At 26.9% G+C, this 20830-nt stretch overlaps 1 protein-coding gene across 9 annotated transcripts in view; it reads left to right on the top strand.

The window, feature by feature from the left end:
- The window catches only part of LOC127291506 (whirlin), a 189293-nt gene extending 170321 nt beyond the window's left edge, over nt 1-18972 (top strand). For 4 of the 9 annotated variants that reach the window (XM_051320689.1, XM_051320687.1, XM_051320690.1 and 1 more), the window contains 3 exons: nt 6090-6410; nt 13277-13355; nt 13803-18971. In XM_051320689.1, the coding sequence (XP_051176646.1) occupies nt 6090-6410; nt 13277-13355; nt 13803-13945 (543 nt within the window). In that variant the 3' untranslated portion in view covers nt 13946-18971. Of the gene's footprint in view, nt 1-6089; nt 6411-13276; nt 13356-13802 lie in introns of all 9 variants that reach the window. The other 5 variants (XM_051320693.1, XM_051320691.1, XM_051320692.1 and 2 more) reach the window with 4 other exon arrangements.
- The last annotated feature ends 1858 nt before the right edge of the window (nt 18973-20830 follow it).

Below are 20830 nucleotides of genomic sequence, written 5' to 3'. Positions count from 1 at the left end.
TCAAATTAAATTTAGTATTATTTTTTTGCGATGGCCATATATGGCCACTTGCACAAAGGTGGCATGACTTTTTCTAGCCACATATGGGCCCTGGACTGTCAAGGGGTTAAAAATTGCAAATAAAAAAATTTTTTTTTTGAGTAATATATTTGTAACAATGAAAAGTGTATTTACAGTGATTGGAAAAAAGTGAATCGAAGTTGTAAATCGATATAGTGTTAAATAATTATATTTATGTATTTATGTACATTTTGTGGCCTCTACGACTCTACTCACTTCAATTGGGTCTACCACCTTCAGCATCATTTGCTACTGCCTGCGATTGATATATATATATATTAATATCTTATAATCACGGTTATCAATCACATTTTTATATATAATATATATACTCATTGGGCTTTTTTCTCTTGAGATGATTTTTCTTCTAAATTATCTCTGTATATTTAATTCACAAGCACTTTGGCGACTTACACACATATCCATGTCGTTTTTCGATCTTTCGTATTAGACAAAGACAAGTATAATAAATATTAAAAATAAGTGAATATATTGAAATATAAAAAGAAAATAGTTATGACATTTTGAAAAATCTTCATTAAAAAAAAAGAAAAAAGAAAAATAGACAAACGAAAAAGGCACACGGACAAAAAAAATTGGCTTTAACTATAAAATATTTCATTTATTGTATAACCAAAATTTTTTATTTTTCACAAATAAAAATATTTAAATTAGCTTAATAAAATTTTTATCTTCTCTACTATAAAAATGGGAAAAAATTTTAATTAAAATAACAGAATTCAAAATTTAATTGAGAAAAGTAAAAATAAATTTTCCAGTTAATGAAATAGGTCAATGAAATAATGTCTTTTTGGTCAAAACAAAAAATTTTTTTTTAAACTCTTTCAATGAAAATTAGTTAAAATCTACTGCAGATTAAACGAAACAGACTGTCAACTAATTGGATAAAAGTTAAAAAAACAATAAAATAATTAACTAATTAATTAAAAATTTGTTAGCTAATTAATCTGAAAAGTCATTGAATAAATAATTCAAAAATCATTGATTAATTAATTAAAAAGTCACTATCTAATTAATTCAAAAGTCATTAATCAATTATAAATGGGAAACATTGTCAACTAATTAAATGAAAAATGTTAAACATCCTTCTATTATATGTATTTATTAAATAATTTAATCATTTTTAATTATAATTAAATTTTAATACTTTAATCAAATTAGATGAATAAAAATAATAAAATTTTATTTTATTCAATTAGTTTTTTTTTCCATTGTTTCTATAATTGAAAAAAAGTTATTATATTTTATTTTTAATCTTTAATCCTCCTTTGATTATGATAAAAGTTTTAGAATTTTTTATAACAAATTTTAATATGTATACTACGAAAATTAAAAAAACAATTTAAAAGTTCTTGAATTATAAGAAAATTATAAAGGGGTCAATAATTAAAAGTAAAACTCTGAATAAATAATAAATGTAATGTTTCTTTTATTAAATTTATCACAGGAAGTGTTGAAAAATTTTGCTAAAGTAATTATAGTTAAAATTACTTTTTTTAAAAATATTTATTTTATATTTCAAATAATTGTATACAGTTTGTTTAAAAATAGTATGAAAATTTAAAATTTTTGAAAATACTCGAAATGAAAAGAAAAAAAAATTTTTTTAATTCTAAAAAAAGAAAATGAAACGTATATATATATATTTTAAATGAGGAAAAAAGACAAAAACATTGACATTAATACAGTGATAACGACAATCGATTCGACATAATCATATATATTATATATATATTAAAAGGCACTCTTTTGGCATGTCTAATTTAATTAGATTTCTCTATTTCACATAAAAAAAAATATTTTTAAGCCTAATACTTTTTGATAAAAATATTGCTCTTTTATATAGAGGTAGCAAATAGTCGATATAGCGAGTGTACGTGTTTTTCTTAGATGTCTTGCACATGCTCCTTTTTTCATATATTGTTCATGTACTTTGTACTCTTGAAAGCACGATTTTCTACATAGATGTCTTTAGCATGCACGATTCACAAAAAATAAAAATAAAAAAATAACACATCGAACAATTCAAAAAGCCTCAAATTTTTTTCATTATTATTCCAAAAGTCTACTCCGCAGCCACTACAATTAAACTTCAACTATATCGAGCGCTGTCAACAAAAAAACAAAAAAAAAAAAAAAAAAAAAGGCAAAACGAGAGACGCACAAATTAACAAATTAGCGTCTACTAATTATTCCAGAAGTTGAGGATTCAGTAATTTCGCGGTGAGAAACATTTTCCGCAAAAAAAACTATTTTTTATCTCCTCTATGTATATATATATATATATACATATAGTCGAGCTGAGAATTTTTTTGTAGTTATGAAAATTAGTTTAGAAATTATAGAGCGTAATAGCTTTTTTTTTTAGAAAATTATTATTAGCATAAAGTTCGTCAATTAGTTTTAAAAGTAGGCTATTATTCAAAAATAGAACAAATGCTACCACTTTTAATACATAAATATATTTTATAAAAAAAAAAATTCATAAAATATATTTATTTTTAGAATAGTGTTACATATAGAATTATGCAATGAGAATGATAATTTTAAGAATTTAGTGTGAAAAAAATTTTAATTCATTAGGTATTATTTAATAATATTTATTTATTTTAAATTTATTGAATGATAAAGTTAATTACTTGCATTTTTTTTCAAATATTCTTTGCATTTAGTTCAAAATTTTAGTTTTTCGTATTTTCTTTTCATTTAAAATATTTTTGTATTTATTAAATTTAACTCAACAAATTACTTAAATGTATAAATAAATATTAAACTAGGCTGAATCCATTTCAAAACGTACAGGCCGACCACCTTCAGGTTGTAGATTTTTCTGTCGATGAAATATATTATTCTACATGAAAAATAAAGAGACACGTATTTTTTTATTTTTCATAAAAATTATGTTTAACGAAATTATGGTCATTTGAAGTTTGAGTGGTAAAACTCGAAAGAACAATGAAAAAAAATTGTTTTGCCTGTAATTTTTTTTCTAATGAATGCAATCAAATTATTTTTCTTGGATCTTGTAGAGGGTTATATTCCTCTTTAAAATCCCATTTAAAATTGGAAAAAAGATTCAAAATTAACAAAACAGGAGATGATTTTCTAAAAATCATTAAAGTTAATTTTCTAAAAAATCCCACTTTTTTTTTCTCACAAATTTTTACCATAAATTCTTACCAATATGAAGAACTAATCCTAGGAGTTTCAAGAGGGCTAAACAATCCTGGTAGTAAGGAGAAATTTTTTTTGAAATATCTTTTTTTACGAAATTTGAAATGGCTGACGTGCAGTTTCAAGAACAAATGAACTAACTGAAGTGAGTCATTTTATAACCAACAATAATGTATTCCAATATTCAGTTACTTTAAATGTGTTTTAATGTGCAATAAAAATATTTAATTATTTATATGTGAAAATAATTCATAATAATTTGAAAAAATATTTTTTTAATATTTGAATTATTATAAAATAAACTATCTTGAATTTTTACTTAATCAATTTATTTTAAAATGAAATTTGCAAATATTAATTTCCAAATTGAAAATTAAAACTTTAAATTTTTTAAAAAATTTTGAATGATAATTTGAATTGGAAAATATTTCAAGAAAAATAATTTGATTGCATTCATTAAAAAAAAAATTACAGGCGAAACAATTTTTTTTCATTGTTCTTTCGAGTTTTACCACTCAAACTTCAAATGACCATAACTTCGTTAAACATAATTTTTATGAAAAATAAAAAAATACGTGTCTCTTTATTTGTCATGTAGAATAAAATATTTCATCGACAGGAAAATCTACAACCTGAAGGTGGTCGACCTGTACGTTTTGAAATGGATTCAGCCACTATATTCTATTAATAATATTTCGAATTAAATTATTTCATTTTTTTTAAGTTTTTTATTTAAAAGAAGAATAAATTATTTTATCTTAAAAAATAATTTAATTATTTTTTTATAAATTATTATTTCTTTATTATTTAATTATAACTTTTTTTTTTTTAAATTCTTCCCCTTTTTTGTATAATAATTATGAATTTTTAAGCGAACCATCGATACTTAATCACAAAAATATATATGTATATTTTTATCGTTCTTCATTGAGAAATACGTTTGTGATTTCTTTCCTTTACTCGCTATTAATATCAATTAAAAATCTACTATTACTAATTATTAATTAAATATTATTATTATTCACATGGATATCGATATAAAAAAAAATGACAGATTCTGTGGATCTAAAACTCTTTTGTCAAAAGAAGAAAATTCCAAATAGCGATGCATCTATTTGCAGATTATCAACACTTTCACCTTTCTTCACGTTTCTCTCCTCGAAAATCAAAAGAAACGAGCCGCGAACTTCATAATTAACTCGATTTCCAAATCTTCCGACCGAAACCACCGGGTTTTCAGTCGAACATCCATATAGATAAATTTTATTCATATATTTTATATATATATATATATACAGCTCGTAAATCATACGAGTATTGAAGCGATGAAAATGAAAATATAAGAAAAGAAAACTATTATTATTATTATTAACAAATGAGAACATTTAATTTCTTTGTCAGATAATAAATTAATTTTTTTTTTCTAAAAATTTTGATTAAAAATATTAGATAAAAAAAAAATGAAACTAATTTTTTTTTTTAATAATATAAAAATTAAAGGCATGATGAAAATATTTCCGAATGTGATTCGATGCAAATATAGCTTGTGATCAGAATTTTCTGAAACATTCAATATATATATATATATATATATTATAGAAATGTATCTTGTAACTTGTTTTTGGAGTGTCAAAACTCAATGTGACGTAACAATGAAAAGTAAAGAAAAAAAAAAAAAAAACACCACCACCACCACTCTCCGAGCACCACCAAACACCCTGTACCACTACTAGTTTATCAGCAAGCATGATTCTTATATATTTCACATATCTAATATATATATTATCTCTATTATACATTATTATATATACTTCTTCTCATCTGAAATCGAAATTGCATTATTATCCTAAAAATGTGTGATTAACGATGATTTAAAATTTTCTCTTTTATTTTAAACGCTTCTAGGTCTCATATTTGTTTCAAATAATTTTTTTTCAGTCAATTTTGATTATTTTTAACTAATTTAAATTTTTTTTTTAAATTTTAAACTACTTTCAAATTAAAAATTATTTAAAGAATTTAATCTTATATAAATATATTTATTTAAACATTAAATTAATTTAATTAAATTTTATATAAAAACTATTTCAAAATGATATACCTAAATATAATAATAAAAATTAAAAAAAATTAATGACACCTTTTAGAATGTTAATGCGCCATTTATCGACGCAAATTTGATTTCGATGTTTTAAAAAATTACTTATTTTTTGATATTTTTCCAATGTACATAAGGAATTAAATGATTTTAAAAATATTTTAGCTCGTAGAACGCATAAGCATTATTTTGACGTATGTTCGTGTCAAAAAAAAAAAAAAAAAAAAAAAAAAAAAAAAAAAAAAAATGCTTTATGTCAGTTCATTACACGTTGCAGCGGTCATACAACTTTCATTTTTTTAAACTTGAGAAGAAAAAAAAGTAAAATTAAGAGAATTCATTTAAATCTAATTATTCTAATTTAATTTAAAAAGAAAGAAAAACTTAACAAAAAATGAAAATCAATAATAAATATAGGAAAAGAAAAAGTCTTTCGTCAAGTACAATGAATTTCTTCTCAATAATACTTTTACAAAATAAATAATAATAATTTCCAAATTTCCTGTTTTTTAAAATTACAATTTACTTTCGTAAAAAATTTCAAGCATGATAAAAATTATAATTTAGTTTTTATTTTTTAAAAAATCAAAACAATAACTAATTTTAAAAATAATGAAAAATAGTAGATATTAAAAAAAATTAAAAAATTAAGAGAGTGAGAGGCAAGTATTATCGCTGTGACGGTAGAAAGGAGTTGTTGTTGAGTGACAGTTTATTACAAAAAAGACGAATGAAGTTTTGCTCGTTTCAGGAACTCGCGCACAAGTTATCACGCAGCTTTGACATGCAAGGTGCACAGCTTCTTGACGAAAGTGGTTCCGGAAGTGGAACCACTGGAAGTGCAGGCTCAGGTGGACCACCCCGAAGACACCACAGTGCCCAGAGATTGGCGAGAGGCGATCTCTCTGAAAGGAGAGACGAGGATGCTGCTCTAGTTGTACCTGATCATCAGGGTAATCTGAGAATCACTGTCAAGAAAACCAAATCTATTTTGGGTATTGCCATTGAGGGAGGTGCAAACACCAAACATCCACTGCCTAGAATTATCAATATTCATGTAAGTATCTTTTTTTTTTTTTTTTTTATTGACTCAGAATTTTTCAAATTTAACAAATTTAAGTTTTTTAATGTTAAATGATTTTTTTTTACTCCAACTGTGATCAAAATAAATTGATGAAAATTTTTTTTTTTAGAATAAAAAAAAATTGTTCAAATTATAAACAATTAAAATTTTTAGTTGTCATGAATAAAAATAAAAATTTACTCGAGATCCAGTTGACAAATTTAAAAACAAAAATAGATTTTTCTCGTCTTGGTATATGTGGTATTTAAAAATATTTCTTTTTAAAAAATTGTTATTTTAAATGGTGTTTTACATTTTAAGAAAAATTAGTTTTAAATTTTCAAGACGAGAAATTTTTTTGAAATTTGTCAACTAAATCTCGAGAAAAATTTTTTTTATTTATGACAGATAAAAATTTTAATTGTTTATAACTTTAATAAACAATTATTTTAGGGTTTTTAATATTTTTAGAAACTTATTTTGATTTCAGTATTGAAATTTAAATATTGTATTGTCAAAAGAATAAAATTATAAATTAAAATATTTTAAATAAATATTCCTAAGATATTTCAATGAAATATATTTTCAACCATTTAAAAAAAAAATATATTCTTACAATATTTTTATTACAAGGCATTTAATAAAATTGAGAAAAATTTTAATTTGTCTAACAATATTGCTGAAATTAAAAAATTTTTTCTAATCGTAGTAATTATTATTTTTAAACAATTGATTTATTAGCTATCTCGCATTAAAATGAAATAAATAAATTTTTAAAATTAATTATATAAAATCATTAGCAAAACAATAGTTACGACATTCTTTATACAAGTCATTAAGTTGTTTTTATCCATGACAAGATGATACCTTGTTTTTTTCAATACTAGATTTAAATGTCATTCCATATAAAAGGATTGACTTCATTATACATGAAAAATCTCTGTGAAAAGGCCTCTATATTTTCTTTGAAAAATTTGAATATACTAAAAATTATAACAATTCATAAAAAAAATGATGATTATTCCAACAAAATATCACAAGAATATTATTTGACGAAATTTTCTTTTAAATGAATTTTTATTTAATCTAATTTGAATTTCGATGTATTTTCATGTCATCAATAAAAAAATCCGAGTCATTTTATTTTATTTCTTTTTTTTTCTGGTGGTGGATATGTTATAGGTATTGGAAATGTACTTATATTTTGTTTCAAGCTACACCCCTGTATACTCAATGCTGCCCTCTATTTCTTTTTACATTTGTAATTCAGTAGTTCGAAGATACTCGAACAGTTAACATCACCATTTATTAATAAAGGATCATTTGAATGCTAATTACATTAGCCCTTTTCTTTTACCTTTCGCTTAACGTTTCAATAGGTTATGGGCCCAGACCCTTAACTCCGCGATTGGGAATAAAAAGAAACTCGTAACAAAATAGTGCTTGAAGTAATCTTGGTTAAAATCGAAGTGACGCGCGTGTAGTTGAGAACGTACAAAATGGCTTCCTCACATTCGGTGCGCATTGAACCACTATCAAAAGACAATTTCGATACGTGGAAACTTCAAGTCAGGGCACTACTTGTGAAAAATGACGCGTGGGAATTTGTTAATGGTGAGAAGACAAAACCAGAAATTGCTGACGGAGAAGGAGCAGCTGCTTCGATAATCGCAAGGAACGCTTGGGACATTGCTGACAGAAAGGCACATTCGGACCTCGTATTGGCAATTCATCCATCTGAACTCAAACAGATCAAAGGCTGTGAGACCTCTAATTCTGTTTGGTTAAAACTTCACTCTATCTATCAGTCAAAAGGACCGGCTTGAAAAGCGGCCCTTCTGAAAAAACTGACCCTGCACAAGATGGTGGAAGGTGGCGACATCCGTGATCACATCCGAGAATTCTTTGATGCAGTCGATAAACTGCAAGAAATGGATGTAATTATCAATCAAGATCAACTAACCATAATGTTATTATACAGTCTACCGTATAGTTTCGAAAACTTTCGATGCGCCATCGAAACAAGAGACACTTTACCAAGTGCTGAGGATCTGAAAATCAAGATTATAGAAGAAAGCGATGCAAGAAATTCCAAGCAGCAAGAAAACTCAGAAGCCATGCTAGCCAACAGCGCCAAAGGTGGTCACTTTAAAAAATTCAACAAAAAAGAAAACAAACCGGAACCTGGAAAGCAGACGAAAAACTATTTTCCATTTAAGTGTCATAAGTGTCGGAAGATTGGACACAAATCTATTGACTGTCGATCGGGATTGAACAAGTCAACTGAGAAAAGTGCCAATATAGAAGAAATGGGATTTCTTACGACAATTATTGAAGAATCCGCGTTAAAAACCGAAAGTGATCCGTTTGAAACTAAATGGTGCCTGGACAGTGGTTGCACATCACACATGTGCAACGACCAAGAAAAGTTTATTTCTCATGAAAAGTGTGAAAGTGATAAATTAAGCTTAGCGAGTAAAGCAACAACTAAAATTGAATCGAAAGGTACCGTGAATGTTTTAATCGGTGATTGTAATCAAACTAAATCTCTGAATCTTGAAAATACCTTGTACGTACCTGACCTGAGAACCCACTTGATGTCAGTCGGAAAAATCTGTGATAATGGATACTCAGTGATGTTCAAAAAGGATTCAGCTGTAATTTTTGACGCGAGTGGAAGTGAAAAGTTATCAGCGAAACGAATTGACGGTTTATATTACCTAAAAGAAAAAACTGAAACGGTAAACCTTGTGTCGGAAAGTGATCATCCTAATAAACTGGAACTGTGGCATCGAAGACTCGGTCATCTCAACGAAAAAGACGTAAAAAGTGTTATGAAAACTCAGGGAATAAAATGTCAAAAAAACGAAACATTAAAAGTGTGTGAAACCTGCGTTTTAGGGAAATTAGTGCAAACGCCATTTCCGAAAGAGTCATCGCGAAAAACAAAACCACTCGAATTAGTGCATTCGGATTTGTGCGGGCCTATGCGGAAGGAATCCTTAAGTGGAGCAAAATATTTCGAGACATTTACAGACGACGCAACTCGGTGGTGTGAAGTTAAGTTTTTGAAAAAGAAAAGTGATTTGACGGATGCATTTAAAAGCTACAAAGTGATGGTAGAGAAGCAGACTGGATTCAAAGTGAAATGTTTACAGTCGGACAATGGGAAGGAATACAAAAACACGGAATTGGACAATTATCTCGAAAATTGTGGAATTGTCAGAAGACTCACTGTACCTCATACTCCCGAACAAAACGGGGTATCAGAGAGGAAGAACCGCACACTGGTAGAGATGGCAAGGTGTTTGCTGATAAGTTCGAATCTTTCAGCGTGTTTTTGGGCCGAAGCCGTGTTGACGGCGAATCATTTGAGAAATAGATCACCTTCAAGAAGTTTAAACGGCGAGATACCTTTTCAAAAATGGACCGGAATCAGTCCTAACCTATCATACCTGAAAACATTTGGCAGTAAAGGATTTTCGCTCAATAAATTACCTGGAAAAGGGAAGTTCGAACCTCGCGCTCGTGAGTGTTTATTTTTAGGGTACTCAAATGAAACTAAGGGTTACAGAGTCTGGTTAATCAACGAAAAGAAAGTCGAACTAACAAGAGATGTCAAATTCATTGATGATTTTTTACCAAAAAGGGAATTCGAGGACTTCATCTCATTGGAAACTTTGGAGCAGACAAAAGAAAAACAAGAAACCGAGAACTGGATCGAAATCAACGTAACGACCAATAACAACGGAACTCATGCAGAAACTGTTCGTGAAGAAGAAGAAATATCGGAAGAAGAAGAAGATTTTCACGGATTCGAAAATGATCAAGGAATCAACGAAACAAGATTGCCTGGTCGACCCAAAATTGTGAAATCAGGAAATTCTGGAAGACCAAGAAAAATTTACAAGACAGCTGCAAATTCAGCATTCGAAAAATATTCGGAATCAGCCAATTTAGCAGAAATTTCGGTAAAAGAAGCGCTGATTGGAGCCGAGGCTGAAGATTGGAAGCGTGCGATTCGAGAAGAGTTCCGGGCTCTTATCATAAACAAAACTTGGGAATTGGTCGATCGTCCCAATGATAGAAACATAATTGGTAGCCGATTAATACTTCGAAATAAATTGAATGCAGAGGGAATTTTGGACAAAAGAAAAGCACGAGTGGTAGCCAAAGGATACTCTCAACAACCTGGACTTGACTTCTAGGAAACATTTGCTCCAGTTGTTCGTCTAGAATCCATCAGGCTCTTGATTGCTCTTGCCGTCGAAAATAATCTACAAATTCAACAATTGGATGTTACCACTGCATTTCTAAATGGAGATATTCAAGAGCAAATCTTCATGGAAATTCCTGAACTTTTTGAAGAAATGCTCCCAGAAATATCATCGATGGAGGAAATAAAGAATCATTCGAAAATTGCATCTGAGATGTTGAAGATCTTACAACAAGGGAATAAAGTGTGTTTGATGAGGAAGGCGATTTATGGCCTGAAGCAAGCTGGGAGGCAGTGGTATCTGAAATTGGAGAAAAATCTTAGAATGCTTGGACTAAAACCACTTAATGCTGACCCCTGTATCTACATTGCAAAAAATGGAAATGATATATTAATAGCAGCAATTTACGTCGACGATATATTGTTATTCTCAAATCACAGTGACTGGGTTTCAAGATTCAAAAAGGATTTCGGACAGAAGTTTGCCATCAAGGATTTAGGTACTGCAAAACACTGCCTGGGAATTGAATTCCATCAAGAGAGCAATTGTTTGAAAATTTCACAAACTGGATACATTCAGGAACTTTTAAAAAAATACAGAATGGAGGACTGCAAACCAACATCATCACCCTTGGATCCTGGAACAAAGTTAAAGAAACTTGACGAGTCATTGAAACAAGAAAAAAAATATCCTTTCAGAGAGCTCATAGGAAGTCTCATGTATCTAGCCGTGGCTACGCGACCAGATTTAGTGTATGCAGTGAATCATCTTAGTCAATTTAATAATTCACACGGAACGGAACATTGGGTGGCAGCCAAAAGAATCCTTCGATATCTTCGTGGGACTTCAGATTTGGGATTGAAGTACCAAAAAACTTCAAAAGGTTTGGAAGGATTTGTCGACGCTGATTGGGGTGGGTGTTTGGATGACCGAAGATCCTATACTGGATTCGTCTTCGTGCTCGCTGGTGGTGCAGTCAGTTGGCAAGCTAAAAAGCAACGAACTGTGGCTTTATCCAGTACGGAGGCGGAATACATGGGATTGACAGAGGCCGCCAAGGAAGCTGCACATCTCCAGGGACTCCTCAATGAAATAGGAATCAGACGTCAGGGAGTTGTTCCAATTTTTAATGACAATTTGGGTGCACAAAAACTGGCTCAAAATCCCGTTTTCCATTCAAGAAGTAAGCACATTGACATACGTCATCATTTTGTCAGAGAAGCTTTACAACATGGTTGGATCACGCTAGATTTTATTTCATCGACAGAAATGATGGCAGATGTGTTCACCAAAGGTCTATCTGGACCTAAACATCAAAAATGTTTAACTCAATTCGGAATGAGTTACTGTGCCAATAAAAAGACTATAAATGAACAAAGTTAACATAAATTAGTGATTTTTATTTTGTCAAAAGAAAAATGTTGTTTTCGCTTGAGGGGGAGTATTGGAAATGTACTTATATTTTGTTTCAAGCTACACCCCTGTATACTCAATGCTGCCCTCTATTTCTTTTTACATTTGTAATTCAGTAGTTCGAAGATACTCGAACAGTTAACATCACCATTTATTAATAAAGGATCATTTGAATGCTAATTACATTAGCCCTTTTCTTTTACCTTTCGCTTAACGTTTCAATAATAGGAATATTTATTTTAAATATTGATATAATACCATTTTTATTAAAATATTGTAAAAATATTTGCATAAAATTATTGTAGAAATATTTATTTGTTTAAATTATTTTAGAAGATTATTTAATTGGCATTGTAGAAATATTTATTTAAATTATTTTATATAGAATTATTCTAATAGAATATCGTGTAAATTTTCGTTAAAATTATTATATTAAAATTCCTAAAGAATTTTTTCAAAACCGTACAATAGAAATATTCAATCAAAAAAATATTTCAAAAAATAATAATTCATTAAAAATTTTACAATAATTTTTCTATATAATATTTTACCAATATATTATCAACATTTTTGGATAAAAATATTCCCACAAGATTAAATAATTTATTTAAAAATCGCAGTCAATATCAAAAAAAAGTGTTATGAAAACAACACGAAAGCGAACAATTTTATTTTGTCTTTTTTTTTTTATTAAACAATAATAAAATCAATAAATATTTTCTATAATTTTACCGTAATTTTCTTTCTCTTAATGTCAAAACCAAGTTAAAAATATTTTCGTTTTCGTTCAAAATAAAAACAAACGGTAAAAGCAAAAAAAAATTACAAAATTTTGGTTTTTTGTTAAAGACTAAAAATAAATTTTTTTTTTTATAGCGGAAATTTTTTTTTTAACATTTTTATTTTGTATTGCGGAAAAAAATAACAAATTTTGAAATCAATATTTGGGTAATAAAAGAAATAACTGAAGATATTAAATTTGGAATTATTATATTTGCAAATTTGAAAAAGTAAAGGAATTTAATATTTTTTTTTTAACCGTAGCAAACTCTGCTATGATAATGTATATGGATCAATGATACTTACCCTAGAGGACCATTGTTATATATATAGGTATATGAAACTTGAATAACTTTAAATTGACGTTTTTCTATTGGTGTACAATGGAAGAGTTATAGGCAACGAATTGTATAATGCATTAAGATCGTTTTGGTTTTCAATGTGTTTCAGGACAATGGAGCAGCTTATGAAGCTGGTGGCCTCGAGGTGGGTCAACTTATTCTCGAAGTCGACGGACACAAGGTCGAAGGTTAATACCCTTAATAATGTCTCAATCATTCTCTCCATTTTTTATACTGAACAAAAATAATTATTTCATTTATATATATGTCATCACAGATTTTCTGCTAAATTCATCTTACTTCAGTTGTCAAATTTTCATTTTTAAAAAATTGTTTTACTTATTCGATTTCGAAATTTCGATTTTTATAAAATTTGTTCAAAATAATTTTCTTTTTTTTTTAATTAATTAATTTATAAAATTCTCATAACTTTAAAGAAATTCTTACTTCCTTAAATTAATACTTAACAGGAAAAAGAAGTGACAATGAATTTACAACAGATTTATTATAAAAACTCAATAGGAAACATTAAATTAAATTTTACAGTAATAGGATAATTTTTTATATTCTAAATTTATTTTTAAAAATCTCGAATATATATATATAATAAAAAAAATATTGTAAAAATGTTTTAGGGCTACATCATCAGGAAGTAGCTAGACTGATAGCAGAGTCTTGGGCGCGGAGGGATCGTAATGACATCGAGTTCCTTGTAGTTGAGGCCAAGAAGAGTAACTTGGAGCCGAAACCAACAGCCTTGATTTTCTTAGAAGCGTAGCAAGAATCTCCCACCTCGGAGTCTGATGTACCATAGCAAAGAGCCCCCAGAGTACTTGTTTTGAGAAAAGTCGATTTGGATGCTGAGGAACAAGAAGGTGCCGAATGAAAAAGTGATTGAATTCAAAATGAGAATTCCACTCCTATATACTTCTTTCTCCTAGTCAGTCTCCGAATAGTCGTATGTGGCATTAAATAGAAACAAATAAAAGAATCAGGATAAAAGAAAAGTAAGAAATTAGAAAACGAATCAGAAAAAAAATCCGAGAATCAAAGACTGGTAATAGAGGGGAAAAAAGAGTAAAAAATAAAGTACACTCGAACTAGAAAAATTATTACCAACATAAAGTTAAAAAAATTCGAAAATTAGTCATAAAAAAAATTATCTAGGATAAAAAATTAATAAAAACTTGAAAATTAATCAAGACGATAGGGATGGAAAAATTTTACAAAAAAAAAAGAAGAAGTCTTCTTTTCTGTAACAATGAAAAACCACAGTGATAAAAGAAGTTGCCAACGTAACCCTTGCATTTTGATTCTTCAATTCAAAGAAAAAGCATATGTAAAAAAGTACAAAATAAATCTAAGAGAAAAATGATGTAGACGGAGACAGAGGAAGAAGAGAGAAAAAAAGGGGGAAAAAAATCAAATTATTTCTTCTTTGATTCTGATGCTGTGATCACCATTGCCATGATATAACATGTCAATAAAAGGACTCTCGAGAAACAAGGTACTGTTTATAAAATACTTAATATCTGACCCTGGTGGTGGGAAAATTTACGCTAATCTGATTTTGAAGCTTTTAATCGTAAGAGACTTGAATGAAGAAACAAAGTTACCTATCTCAATTTAAGTTAAAAATTCTACTTTTAAATGATAATGTATGTGTGAGTGTGTGAAAGAATAAGAAAAAAAGAGAGAGAAAAAAAAATAAACTGTGGTAACAATTTGCATTCAGTATTATAAAGACTAGTCAGTGAATATGATTGACGAGTAATAGAAAAAAGCGTCAACTGTGCCAAAGTTCTTTTTTTTTTTTTTACTTATTTTCATATTTTTCTAATTAATTTATGAATAAAAATTTTTCTTTACTAATTATATCACTAAATTGTTACTATTAATTTTCAACATAATTTTCAATTAAAAATTTAAAAAATTCTAGTTTCTTCACTATTGACACGATTTAAACAATTTAAAAATTACTTTCGATAAATTTTAATTAAAATATAAATAAAATTTATGTACAGGAATTAAAAAAAATTGTTTCAGTCACCTTTTTTTTTTGAAATTATTATAAACTTTTCATTTCTAGAAAAAAGTCAATTTAAACTAAAACACCAGTTTTTGATTTCAATTTTCTGTTATTAATTTTATTTGTTTTCCGAAACAATGGGAGAAAAAAAATAATTGACACAGTTTACGCACAATTATTTGAATTTCTTAACGAGAAAATGCATTATTCACTGTTGACCTAATCTGTTATAAAAGTTTCTTGTTATCTGATGAAAACCATAAAGAGTAAAAAAAAAAATTATTACACTTTTTTGCAAATAATTTTACATAGACAGAGAGAAAAAAATAACTGTTTCTCAATAATAAACTGAAAAAATAAAATAAATTGTTTTTGAAAAACAGACTGAAAAAAGAGGAGAAAAAAAATTATTCTAAAAAGGAGTTTAAAACATAAATTCATTTGAAAAAGAAAACAAACTAAAAAATAAAATAAATCTATTCTGAGAAATGTGGTGAACGTTAAATGGAAAATACCATTGTTAAATATTTTCAAAAATTGTTAAATATTGTAAACATTTTTTTTTACAATAACAATTTTCTTGAATAGAAAATTATAAAATAATCCAAGGAAATATTTGTACTCTTTATGATTTTCATCTTGTGCCACGTGTCGTATACAATGTAATATATAGACTTATTATGGGAATTGTTAATGCTTACAAAGTATATTATATATTAGTACTGATACATGAATATATTAATATACATACCTGATAATGCCGAAAATTGCAGTAGTGAAATTGTAAAATATGCTAGATGCGAAACTTTTGCAAATGTATTTAGAACAATTAAAAAAAGTACACATGCAAAAGTGATAAAATATATACGATATTTTCAAAAGTTAACATTTTAGCTCGCAATATTATTGTAGTTTTTAAAAATATTGATTCTCTGACAGAAACGTTAAATCGCGGATTGTCGTCTAAAATGATAAAAAAAAAAAAAAAAAAAACAATTCTAATATGTATATATATATAATATATATTTATATCTTTAAATTCATTAGATTTTAAATATTTTGTAAAAAGAACTGAAAAAATAAAATTTATATTATGATAACTGTAAATAATTTATATGTTATTAATTGAAAATTTTTATTTAAAAAATGTTTAATATGTTGAAAGTAATTGATACTATAATAATAATTTATTATTAAAAATTAATTAAATAATTAGTTAAATTAAGTAATTTACTAAATATTTGGATTAATCAACCAAATAATTAATTATAATGTAGCTAATTAATTTGTATAATATTGTTATTATATTTTTGTTAATTATTTCTAATAATGTTGATATTTTATTGATAAATTAAATTTGTTATCACACTTATATTTACATAGAAAACAAAAAAAAAAAAAAAAATTGGCCCTAAGAATGTAATTATTTTGAAACGTTAAATTTATATTCATAGCGTATATACATAAGGACGATAATCTGCGATTTCTCGCCAACGCTGGTTGCAAAATTAGTGATGTGAAATAATTACAAAAAACGTACAAGAAAGCCAAGCAAATTTTTGTGAGAAAATGCCTATGCTCGAGTGTATAAGTGTATAGAGTTATATTATCTAGTATCTTTTACTAGGACCATTAAGTTGGAAATGTGCCAAAGTAGTGCAATAGATTTGCAAAGTTCCTCATTTTTTTAACATGAATAAGAAAAAAAAAGGAAAATTTTTAAAAAATTTTGCTTCTTCAATTTATAAGAAATAATTTGACATTTTTGACTACATATTTTTTTCAAATAAATTTTTATTTTAAGTAGAATTAAATTGTAGAAATTTCAATTAATTTTATGCTTAAAAGAACATTTACTAATTTTTTAAAAATTCAATTTTCAAATTCAATTGACAGATTTTAATTAATTATTACTTTAATTATTATTATTATTATTATTATAAAAAATTCATAAAAACATTGTTTTATTTTTTAAATATTAAAAAAAAATTTATTTAATATTTATCATTTTAAAAATGAGGAAGATTGCAATATTAATTATTAAGCTATGCAAATTTGTGAGATAACTGAGTATAATATGTATAATAATAATACTACTACTAATAATAATAATAATTAGAGAGGGAGCGTTTTTAATATGGAAGAACCAATGGCGTGGAAAGTTTTATTTTGAAAATAAGCGAAAGAATGGATGGTGTTTAATCTTGAATTGTTATACACATCGGGTTTTATTCTACTCACTGTCTTTATAAATAGCACGCACAATGAAGTTGAAAATACGCACTGCTTTTAATCAGCAGCTCTCTAATTTAAAAAATATATTTAACACATTAAATAAAATTAACGAATAGTGGTTTTTAAATGGAAAAATAAATTTTTCCTAATTATATTTCTCACATATATATATTTTTAAAACATTTTTCTTCTATATACCTATGTTTAATAAAATAGAAATTTTTTTTCTCAAAAAATTTATTGGAGAAAAAATATTTTTTAAATTTTTGTTTACATATAGAAAAAATTTCTTTGATTTGAAAAAATGTTCTCTTCTTGAATATATTCGTTTTTTTTTAATCCAAAAAAAAATTATTGAAGCGAGGCAATTTAAATTAGTTTATTTACTACAGATATTTTTTTAATTAAAAAATTGTCTGATCGTTGATTTTTTAATTAAAAAAAAAAAAATTCTACATTTTTCTCTTAAGAAACCACTATTCATCAAAAACTAAAAAAAAAAATTTCTTAAATTTGTGAAAATTAGGATTTTGAAGAAACAAAAAAATTAAAATAACGAAGAATCTATTCCAATTAATTATTAAGAGGGTTTCAGACGATTTTACTACTAATTTAAGACTTTTACTGTACGTCGCGTCTGACCATAAACGACCTGAACTACTTGGAATAATTTTCTTTATTTTCTTTTTTAATTTTACTATATTATATACGTGTATATAATAATGAAAATATAAACGATAAAATAATATATAATATATATATATATACATAATGAACACAGATGCGACGCAACGGTTCAAGAAACGGTAGAGATAAATTTTTTCCGAGCGAATCTTCTTCAAGCAAACTTTAAATAAAAAAATATATATATATATATACAATATTATAAAGAAAAAAACAAAATAATAAACAGAAAACTCGGCAAAACGGGCTCTGAGAGACAAATATTTTTGTAAGCTTTCGAAACGCGCAGTCCGAATGGCCGGAAATTTTCAGCTGACATATCCAACAATGCCTTACTGCTTTACATGTTGAATAATGTTACGGCGAAATGGGACAATGGACGACTAAAAACGCCCAACAGTCCTTAAAAAAAAAAAAAAAGAAAAAAAACACCCACGGAAGATCCATTAAGAGTCCCCAAAATTCATCTCCAACGAGACATCCAGCATTTAGTTTATGAGAAGCGGTCTCAGAAATAATGTTTGCAATTAAGAGAACCCTTTTTTTTAAAAATATTTATGATTTCATGTCAGTGAACTGTATTTTCCATTTATTATACATATTATATATTATCAAGTCAGGAAAAATATTCTCATCTCATTTTTTTAGAAATCATTTTAATAAACATATTATTATATTATATATATTATCAAGTCATGAAAAAAATTCATCTCATTTTTTTAAAAATCATTTTAATAAACTTTTGAGAATTTATTAATAATAATTGATTCAAGTTCCACGTATCATTTATCTGTACGTAAATATGCAAAGTGATGTAAAAATAAAATCGGACAAGTGCGAGTTACACTCGCACTGAAATCGAGGGTTCCGTACTCGAAGCGAACTTATTTGGTATAAAAACAAATGTTTAAAAAATATGTGTTGTATGACAACTAATATAAGTGATACAAAAAGGAACAATTTTGTAAAATTCAAGAAAATTGTTCCTCTTCGTATCACTTATATTAGTTGTCATACAACACATATTTTTTAAACATTTGTTTTTATACCAAATAAGTTCGCTTCGAGTACGGAACCCTCGATTTCAGTGCGAGTGTAACTCGCACTTGTCCGATTTTATTTTTTAAAAAATATTTTATTAAAAAAATATAAGAAACATAATTTTATTTCAACTCGCAATATTTTTATTGTATTTACATTTTAAAAATATATTGAATATTAAATTTTATCTTTCTAAGTCAAAAAGAGATAAAACTTAAGATATTGATATAAGGCTAGTAGCTGCTTGTCAAGGAAAAATCGAAAGTTATCTAAAAAATAAAATTTGTTTATTAATTCCAGAAAAATCAACTCCAATCATCCTCGCTATATTTTTTTTGTAATCTACACGTAAAAATACGTCAAAATATATAAATTTGAATCACTGTAGAAAAACTTTTTTCGTTTTTTGCGGAAAAATACATTTTTTTCTGAAATTTATCATTTTTCTTCAAAAATTTGATAAAAATTGATCATCAACTCCAATCGCGCTTACATTTTTTCCCTGTATTTTTCACGCAAAAATTGAGTTTTACAGCAAGTATGAACAGTCTGGATTGAATATTGTGTGCGCTAGGGAGAATAAATCATTTTTTTCGAAATTTTTGATTTTTCCTTGACAACGCTATGTAAATTAATCCGAATCAAGTTCGCTATAATTTTCCTGTAATTTTCACGTAAAAATACGTAAGTGTGTCAAATTTGAGCTCTTTATGTCAAAAGATGTGGCCGCTAGGGGGGGGGTACATACTCATTTTTAGGTATTTTTCGTAAAAATTCATGGTTTTTCCTTGACAACGCTATGATAATCAACTCCAATCATGCTCGCTATATTTTTTTTGTAATCTACACGTAAAAATACGTTAAAATATATAAATTTAATTTCCTTTAAATAAAATTTTGTTCGTTTTTGGTGGAAAAATACATTTTTTTCCTAAAATTGTCATTTTTTCTTGAAAAACTTGATAAAAAGTTAATCATCAACTCTAATCGTGACCGCTTTTTTTCCCCTGTATTTTTCCCGTAAAAATACATTTGTATACTAAATATGATCTGTCTGGGTTGAATATTGTGTGCGCTAGGGAGAATAAATTATTTTTTTTCGAAATTTTTGATTTTTCCTTGACAACGCTATGTAAATTGATCCGAATCAAGTTCGCTATAATTTTCCTGTAATTTTCACGTAAAAATACGTAAGTGTGTCAAATTTGAGCTCTTTATGTCAAAAGATGTGGCCGCTAGGGGGAGGGTACATAGTCATTTTTAGGCATTTTTCGTAAAAATTCATGGTTTTTCCTTGACAACGCTATGTTAATCAATTCCAATCAAGTTCGCTATAATTTTCCTGTAATCTACACGCGAAAATACATATGTGTACTAATTTTCAGCCCTCCAGATAAATTTATGTGGCCGCTAGGGGGGGGGTACACGATTTCAAAAAAACCGATATTAATAGGGTTCCGAACCGAGTACGGAACCCTAAAAAAAGTAACGTATAATTATGCACTAAGCTTTAATTTTTCAATTTTTTAATTATCACATTTATTTCTTTTTAATTATTTCAATTTACTTATTTAATTTATTTATTTATTCTGTTTTTTATAATAATGGTAAATGACATTTTTCAAAATTTTAGCAATTTTTTTCATAGTTTGCTTATTAGGAAGTTTTACAGGA

The sequence above is a fragment of the Leptopilina boulardi genome, unplaced genomic scaffold (assembly GCF_019393585.1).
Source record: "Leptopilina boulardi isolate dan_hultmark-lab unplaced genomic scaffold, ZJU_Lbou_2.1 LbouV2_137, whole genome shotgun sequence".
NCBI classification, from domain to species: Eukaryota; Metazoa; Arthropoda; class Insecta; order Hymenoptera; family Figitidae; genus Leptopilina; species Leptopilina boulardi.
This window is presented reverse-complemented; position numbering and strand designations above follow the sequence as displayed.